Genomic DNA, 9,129 nt, shown 5'->3' with positions numbered 1-9,129 from the left:
GATTTTATTTACTTATTTAACAGAGAGAGACAGCCAGCGAGAGAGGGAACACAAGCAGGGGGAGTGGGAGAGAAAGAAGCAGGCTCCCAGCGGAAGAGCCTGACGTGGGGCTCAATCCCAGAACTCCGGGATCACGCCCTGAGCCGAAGGCAGACGCTTAACGACTGAGCCACCCAAGCGCCCCTCAGAGGTTTATCTTGACACTATCTTCTCCTCTCTTCGATTGTCTCCAAATGACGTACCTTCCATGGAGCGGAGCAATGAGACCCTGGTGAGGGAGTTCACCTTCCTTGGCTTCTCTTCTCTGGCCGGGCTGCAGCGGCTGCTCTTCATTGCCTTCCTGCCCCTCTACCTGTTCACTCTGGGCACCAATGCCATCATCATTTCCACCATCGTGCTGGACAGAGCCCTTCACACCCCCATGTACTTCTTCCTTGCCGTCCTCTCCTGCTCTGAGACCTGCTACACCTTCGTCATTGTACCCAAGATGCTGGTGGACCTGCTGGCCCAGAAGAAGACCATCTCCTTCCTGGGCTGTGCCATCCAGATGTTCACCTTCCTCTTCCTTGGCTGCTCTCACTCCTTCCTGCTGGCGGCCATGGGTTATGACCGCTACGTGGCCATCTGTAACCCTCTGCGCTACACGGAGCTCATGGGACACCGGGTGTGTGTGGGACTAGTGGCTGCTGCCTGTGCCTGTGGCTTTACTATTGCACAGATTATCACCTCCCTGGTATTTCACCTGCCTTTCCGCTCTTCCAACCAGCTCCATCACTTCTTCTGTGACATCTCCCCTGTCCTCAAAGTGGCATCTCACCATACCCACTTGAGTCAGATTGTCATCATCGTGCTCTGTGCATTGGTCCTGGTTACCCCCCTGTTACTGATTTTGGTATCCTATATTCACATCATCTCAGCCATAGTCCAGTTTCCTTCCACATTAGGCAGGTACAAAGCTTTCTCCACCTGTGCCTCCCACCTCATTGTTGTCACCATCCATTATGGTTGTGCCTCCTTCGTCTACTTAAGGCTCAGGTCTCCCTCCTCCTCAAGCCAAGATGCTGTCATATCCGTGTCCTACACTGTCCTCACTCCACTGTTCAACCCGCTGATTTACAGCCTCAGAAATAAAGAATTCAGGTCAGCGCTTCGTAGAGCCGTGGGAAGAACCATTTCCCTGCCACAACGTTAACCGAGATCCCATTCTTTCCAAGCACTAAAGTGCAAGGTGTACAAGGAAAAATTTCCAGAGCAGAAGTGATCAAGCAAGAGAGCACAGTTTTCAAGAACAGAGAGCATTTCCTTCATTTCCATATATAAATTCAGAAAAACGTATCTTGCTGTAATTACATCCATTGTTGCTCATTGAGGTTTTTTTCAGTTGAGGGAAAATAATGGATGGCTCTTCCAGGAACACTTGTATGTGTTCAGAATTCTGGGCTCAGGCAAATACTATTAATCAGTCTCAGCCGATGGAAAACCAACCCTGAAAAATACTGCAAGGCTCTCTCTGTTTCAGGGGCCCAGGAAGCTCCTGTCTCCATATTTCTCCTTTTCTGGATGTTTCCTGAGTCTCAGTCTTTCCACATTGGCAGACCACAATGCTTACATGACCTGACATCTGTACAGTGACTGTGACGATGTTCGCTATATCCAAGTAAAGTTCAAGCAAGAAAATTATGCAAGGAGTTATCCATTTATGTGTTTCTAATGTATCATGGGAGCTAAATTTTTTCTAACTTTCTGTGCACTGACACAAATCTAAATTTGGTTAGTGTCCCTTGAAGATATTTATAGAAGCACGGGTTAAAGAGAACACCTAAAATCTCACAGCATGGCCAAGAAAGGCAGGCGAAGCTTAATCCTTCTCATTAACCATTCAGCAAATAGAAATCCCTGTGTGAAGAGCAAACAGTTTCTGTTCTCCGTGCACTGCCAGAGTCTCCTGTGCATTTGAGACCAGAATTTGTGTTAGACAGTTTTGTTTTCTTTCCTTCCTGCAGGAGTGAGAACAAACAGGGCACCCGCTCCGTGCAGACAGCTGCCTCCTGGCCGTACGCCCCCTTTCAAGATCCACTGGTCAATAAAGGTCTTCTGACTAAATCGTTTTGTTTCCACATTTCTCCCTTTTCTTCCACCAGATACTCATCAATGACATATTCCTGCCAAGGCTTGAAGCAAGAGGGAGGGGCTGGGATGTCTCATTTGGAGCCCCGTTAGTTGTGGGATGCGGAGCTCGTCTGCAAGGCCGTAAGTCAAGTGCACTTCTTCCATTTCCTTGGAGTTGAGACTCGCCGAGAGAGGGGCCTGACGAGCAGAGACTAAAGCAAAATGAATTTCTGTGGTCATCAAGTTCTCCTTTCCTTGGGCCTGTTGCTCGGCTCAGGCCCCCGGTCTATCAAGTGTTTCATGAAAAGGAAATAAACTGATAACTCCACGTGAGTCTGTTTCATGTGCTAATTCTTCAAACCCGCCGTATGGGCTGTTCTTTCAAAATGGTCCCTTGATGTGCGCTTTGGGCAGCCTGGGAAGTACGCAGGAGGATCCATATTTTATAGGTGAGAAGCTGACTGTCTGAGAATTAAAACGTCTTGCCCACTAGTGAGTAGAATTGATGCTGAGCCCACATCATCTGCTTCCTTTATTAGGGTCCCTGCAGTGCTCTCACAGGAGCTCCCATGAAGATGTTATCTTTTTCATTCATAGAGGGTAGAATGCATACGCATTCGTCTCCAGGAGCAGAACACTACGCCGGGTGACATCTTTGGAAAAGATAAACTCCTACGGATGAGACGAATGGCTTTCACCTTGTAGTGTGTCACTCATCCCCATCCTCGCATGAGAGGTACTGCGGGGTGCGAGCATGAGAAAACCTCCCCCTTTCCGTCTGCTCTTGTCCGTGACTCGTGGACACTGCGACTTGGAGTCAGATAGCAGAACACTGATAAGTGGGTAGGGTCACTGTGGAGTTAGATGACTCTCCTGACACTTCATACTTACTCTTTTCTTGTTGTTGTTGTTACCAAAGAATTCATTTGACCTTGGGCCTGATCGCATGGGTTAGAACTGAACATCCTCTCCTTCCACTTCCGTTTTTTTTTTTTTTTAAGATTTTATTTATTTTTTTGACAGAGAGAGAGACAGCCAGCGAGAGAGGGAACACAAGCAGGGGAGTGGGAGAGGAAGAAGCAGGCTCCTAGCGGAAGAGCCTGATGTGGGGCTCGATCCCATAACGCCGGGATCACGCCCTGAGCCGAAGGCAGACACCCAACCGCTGTGCCACCCAGGCGCCCCCTCTCCTTCCACTTTCACACACACATACACTCCCGCACACATGCACACACACCCACACCCACACCCAACACATACATTCTCTCTCCCTCTCTCTTTCTCTCTCTCTCACACACACACATACACACACCTGGTTAATTGTAGTTCTACTCTGTAGTCCTATGTGTCTTGCAGGAAAGTGGTAAGATCTTCAGATCTGGGGTTGGCTTTAGTGAGAAAGTGAAGTCCTTCGGGCCTTCAGAACGATGATAACGGGATGCTATGAATGTATGGGGGCAGGGAGTGTGGGAAATCTCTGTACCTTGGCTTAATTGTGCTATGAACCTAAGATTGCTCCAAAAAGAGCAATTTCTTTTTTTAAAAAAAGAACCAAAAACGGGGCACCTGGCTGGCTCAGTTGGTGGAACATATGACTCTTGATTCAGGGTTGTGGGTTTGAGCCCCACGTTGGGTGTAGAGATTGCTTAAACATAAAATCTTTTTTTAAAAAAAAGAAGTGAAAAGGACTTCTGGAAATAAAAATAAAGTCATTGAATTAAAAAAGAAAAAAAAAGGTATTATTTCAACTGAGTTTACAGGCGTAAATTCAGCCAGTAACAGTACATTCATGTTTGTTTGTTTGTTTCCATTCAGTATCGTGGTCCATGAATACACATGGGAAAACTAAACTAAAGCAGAATTAGGGATCAGGGAATTTCTGTGACCTTGGCACTACAGGTGGACTTGTACCTCTCAGGCTGACCTTGCGCATTCAGACTGATTTTCTAGGACCCCTCTAACACTGAGCAGGCCAACCGCTATTCAAGAAGGTGTAATTTTAAGCATAGCAACCTCAGATATCTACAGATTAGAGGAGACTGAATTATGGCGAGACAGCAGTTAAACCCACCCCACCGAGGCATTCATGCTGAGGAGAGTAAGTTTGGGCCCAGACAACGAAGATCCACCTCATGGAGTTCTGTGCCGTAGACGTCAGTGAAAGATTATTTTAAAATGAAAAATTTTGTTTTCCTATTCATTAATTTATAACAATATTAACATTCACAAGGATCGAGAGTTGATCAGATTGACTGGGTGTTTACACTCAGAGAAAAAATTCAACACATTATTTTTTCCTAAACTCCTGATGCTTTTTCCAACTCTTTTGATGATTTTAAAGAGATACAAGTAGTTTCACACATTTTCAGAAAACCAGCCGTCATGCAATAAAAGATGAATTCTACGTGGGTCAGCTTAGTTCTGCACATCTCACCAGGACATCTTTCCTTTGAGAAGACAGTTGCTCAGGAAAGCACCCTGTGCATGTTTGCACGCATACCACCCTCCTCTTCCTCCTCTCCTGGCAATTAAAATGTGACTGTGGCACAACTTCACCTTCTCAGTGGCTCTGAGCCCAGTGACCAGAAATACAGGCAACGCGCGTCTAACAGGACGAGAGAGATCAGGGATCCGGAAACGTCCAACTTGTAGCAGATTATTTCTATCCCTTCTGCACTGACTCAACTGTCATGTGTTAATTCAAACTCATTCCATGCTCCATGAGATGACTTCCCATATCTTTTCCCCCCAAAACTTCTGCACTTTCTGAGGTGGTTTTCCCCACAATTCCACTGTATCTTGAACTTTCTTTTATGGAAAACTTTTTGGAATATGATTTTGCTTTTTAGCTTTGGCTTTTTCCCTCCTCTGTCTCAGTCAAGAGAGCTGCTCATTTCCCCTGATGAATCTTTACGAGCAAGGTGGAAAGAACTTGTGTCACGTGTAATGCAGTAATCTTCCCAGGGGGTATGATAACCCAGCCACAGAGCAGATGTCGTGTCTGTGCTTGGCAAGAGACCAAGAGGCGTCACTGGCAGCTATCAGTGGAGCAACAGCTCAGACTGAATTTGTGGGAGATGTGGGCTCCATGGGGTGGATTCAGGGGAGCAGAGAGAGGTGCTGGCTGCCCTGTCTGCATCCACAGGGCTCTGAAAGTTTAAGGGCAAGTCCTTAAACAGCCTTCAAATGAGGATCTTAGGAGGAAAAGGGCAGGTCTGGGATATATGTGTTCCTCCTGGAGCTCAACACAGCGGTTGAGAAGGTCGACGGAACATGTTTTCAAATATGGGAAAAATAAATTACTTACCTCACAAAACATCCAGAAATACATGTAACGATTTCTAGTCAAGACCTATTAAAATAAAATTTTTACTTTATTAAAATACAAAGAAAACCCTTTTCTGAGGGATACAGAATAAAACCTGAGTAAATATAGACACACTTTGTACAAAGATCAGATGTCCCGATTCTGCAGTTACCAAGTAATCCTATTTCATCTTTAAGTTCAAATAAATTCCAATCAAATATCTATTTTTCTTTTTTTGTTGTTGTTTTTTAAAAAGATTTTTATTTATTATTTGAGAGAGAGGGCATGTGAGAGAAAAAGAGAGAGAACACCAGCAGGGTGCAGGGGCAGAGGGAGAGGGGGAAGCAGGCTCTCCGCTGAGCAGGGAGCCCGATGTGGGACTCGATCCCAGGACCCTAAGATCATGACCTGAGCCGCAGGCAGACACTTAACCCACTGCGCCACCAGGTGCCCCAAATATCTATTTTTCACTAGCGTGATAAATGTCCCAGCATTTCTAATGGAAGACTAATTACAGATGAAAATCCAAGGATATTCTGAAAAACAGTGGTAAGAGTTTCTCTGCCACAAAGTAAAATGCACAATGAATGACAATCATTCAATTAGTGTGATTTTAAAGAAAATTAGACCCACGGATCAAAGCATAGGATGGAAAATCCCCAAGTAATATTATTATGCAGCAAAATACTTGAGGAAGGATTATCTTAAAAGAAATGCACATCATTTAATATTACAAGGTTGCCAGTTAGATTTCATCTCACAATTTATTCTAAAAATTGATCAGCTGTTACAATATTTTTCAATATAGTAAATTTAAAAGACAATGTAAGTAAATATGTCTGATCTTGAGGAGTTCTCTAAAACATGAAAACAGAAGCAGAAACAAAGGAAATGAATTTACTGTATAGATGATTTCTATCGTATCGATTAGCTCTTAACTAAAATAAAGGACAAAATAAGCAAAAACATTTAAACACTTATAAAAATTATTACTTCTTTATAAAAATATAAATATAGAAAAAAATTAATACTATAAAAATAAAGCCAAACAATTAAACCATAAAAAAATATATGAGTGAACAAAAATTCAAAAAAAGAAAATACAGCCACTATATGAAACAAATTCTAGAAAAATGCTCAGTTATGTAAGCAACTGAATTAACACCTAGAAATAGTCATGAGGATTACGTAAGACAACACGTGCGAAGTTGTAAGTAATTTCCTGACCCCATGTCAGGTCAACAATGGCCAGTTTTATCCATAAGTGACCGGGGATTCTTTCTTTCTTTTTTTTTTTTTTAAAGATTTTATTTATTTATGTGACAGAGATAGAGACAGCCAGCGAGAGAGGGAACACAAGCAGGGGGAGTGGGAGAGGAAGAAGCAGGCTCATAGTGGAGGAGCCTGATGTGGGGCTCGATCCCAGAACGCCGGGATCACGCCCTGAGCCGAAGGCAGACGCTTAACCGCTGTGCCACCCAGGCGCCCCGGGGATTCTTTCTTGCTAGCAGACACCGAAGCAGGGTTGCTGAGTGGAGAAGCGGGATCGTCCTTGTTTTAGGTAGCCAATGCCAAAGTGACTTCGGAAAAGTGTCAGCTGTCTGCCTCCCACAGCAATCCATGAGAAACAAGTCTCAGGATCCTTGCCCAACATGAAAAGTATGAGCTCTTTTACTTTTGCCAGTAAAATGGACAAAATAGGGCACCTGGGTGGCTCAGTCATTAAGCGTCTGCCTTTGGCCCAGGTCATGATCCCAGGGTCCTGGGATCAAGCCCCACATTGGGCTCCTCGCTCAGCAGGAAGTCTGCTTCTCCTTCTCCCACTCCCCCTACTTGTGTTCCCTCTCTCGCTGTCTCTCTCTGTCAAACAAATAAATAAAATCTTAAAAAAATAAAAAAATAGACAAAATATTTTACTTTAGCTAATATTTTTCATCATTACTTATATCTTGTTCTATTGCCTTTTTCTCACCTATAGATTGACGGTTCTTGCATTTTTTTCACAATTTTTTACTATTTCCCTAGGTCGTACTTTCTTAAACTCTTTTATTTTTATTTTTTTACTTTTCTTAACTCACTGAGGGGGGCACAGTGTACAGAGTAAGAGCATGAATCCTGTAACCTTACTGTCTGGGTCCAGCTCCTCCACTTAGCAGCTGTGTGACCTTAGGCAAGTTACTTAATCTCTCTGTCCATCACTTTCCTCATGTGTTAAGCTGTGATACAGTACTATTTGTATGATGAATCGATGTGAGGATTATGTCGGATTAATAAATGTAAGGTTATAACAGTGCCTAAAGACCATGAATTCTGTATAAATGCTGTTGGAATTACTCTGTCTGTATTAACAATTTGTCCAAAGCATCACAGCATGACCCCTCCTCTCGTCTGGGGACATGAAATACAGCTTGGATCGGGTGCCGTGTCCTCACATACATATGTCTGCCGTGTCTTTCTCAATACAGCCCTTCTTTAACTGCTCATCATAAGATTTTGTAATTTTCCCTACCGAAGTCTGGCAGATAGTTTTTTAGATTTATTTTTATTTTGAGGATTTATAAATGGTGTCTTTTTTCCCCTTAAATTCCTTGTTAGAATGTTGGGAAATGCAAGAGAGCTGTAAAACAATTTTTTTTGATCTAATAAAATTGCTAAATATTCTGACTAATTCAAATAAATTCTTTGTAAATTCTTTTGGACTCCTACACACATAATAATGTCATTTGCAGGGGCGCCTGGGTGGCACAGTGGTTAAGTGTCTGCCTTCAGCTCGGGGCGTGATCCCGGCGTTCTGGGATCGAGCCCCACATCAGGCTCCTCTGCTAGGAGCCTGCTTCTTCCTCTCCCACTCCCCCTGCTTGTGTTCCCTCTCTCGCTGGCTGTCTCTATCTCTGTCAAATAAATAAATAAAATCTTAAAAAAAAAAATAATGTCATTTGCAAGAAATGAGAATTTGATTCTTCTTTCCCAATCTTCATTTCTTTTTATCCTTTTATTATATTCTCTGGAGCCTCATGTGAAATATCGAATAGAAGTGGTATTAATGGGCTATTGGTATTTATCTCAAAGGGAAAATTTCTGACATTTTACTATTTGATTTGATACGTGCTCTGGCTTCTTGGTCTATGAACCAGATTAAGAGCTAGCTTTCCATTTCTAGTTTGATACAAGTTCTTGTTATGAATGATTATTTTATTGTCCTTCTTTAATCAGTTAAGGTAGGAAATTATATTGTAATATTATTATATATTATATTATATAATATTATTATATTATTATAAAATTATAATATAATTTTTCTAATGTCAAAAAAAATCTCTTGCATTTTGGAAATTAAACTCGATGGAGGCCATTTTCTCTTTTAAAATAGTGCTAATATTCGTTTTGTGCTAATGTGCATGTACGTGCGTGTGCCTGTGCATATGTGTGCATGGGTGTGTGTGTGTGTGTGTGTCCGTGCATATGCGTGCATGGCTGTGTGTGTGTGTATCCGTGCGTGTGCGTGCAGGTGCACGGCTGTGTGTGTGTCTCTACATGCCAGGTATGAACTTTCCACTTCTCTTACGAGTCCCACCGGACCTTATATTACCCATCATTGAGTTTTAATATCAAGATCACGCTGGCCTCAGAAAATGACTTGGGAAGTATTTTCTATTCATGTTCTCTGAAGAATTTGTGAATCATTGAAATTGTTGAGGCCATTTGGGCCTGGC

General features: G+C 42.9%; 1 protein-coding gene across 1 annotated transcript; it reads left to right on the top strand.

Moving 5' to 3' along the window:
- Nucleotides 1–247: 247 nt before the first annotated feature.
- LOC123783501 (olfactory receptor 10K2-like) lies at nt 248–1,192 on the top strand. Its single transcript, XM_045784272.2, has one exon. It carries the CDS (start codon nt 248–250, stop codon nt 1,190–1,192), a length of 945 nt encoding a protein of 314 aa, XP_045640228.1.
- The last annotated feature ends 7,937 nt before the right edge of the window (nt 1,193–9,129 follow it).

This window comes from Ursus americanus, chromosome 2, assembly GCF_024610735.1.
Source record: "Ursus americanus isolate L20-20 chromosome 2, mUrsAme1.1.p, whole genome shotgun sequence".
NCBI lineage: Eukaryota > Metazoa > Chordata > Mammalia > Carnivora > Ursidae > Ursus > Ursus americanus.
The sequence above is the reverse complement of the archived record's forward strand: the minus strand, read 5'-3'. Positions and strand labels throughout refer to the sequence as shown.

Excerpts from the sequence above, each read along its gene's own strand:
- LOC123783501 (XM_045784272.2), top strand. The coding sequence starts at position 248 with ATGGAGCGGAGCAATGAGACCCTGGTGAGGGAGTTCACCTTCCTTGGC.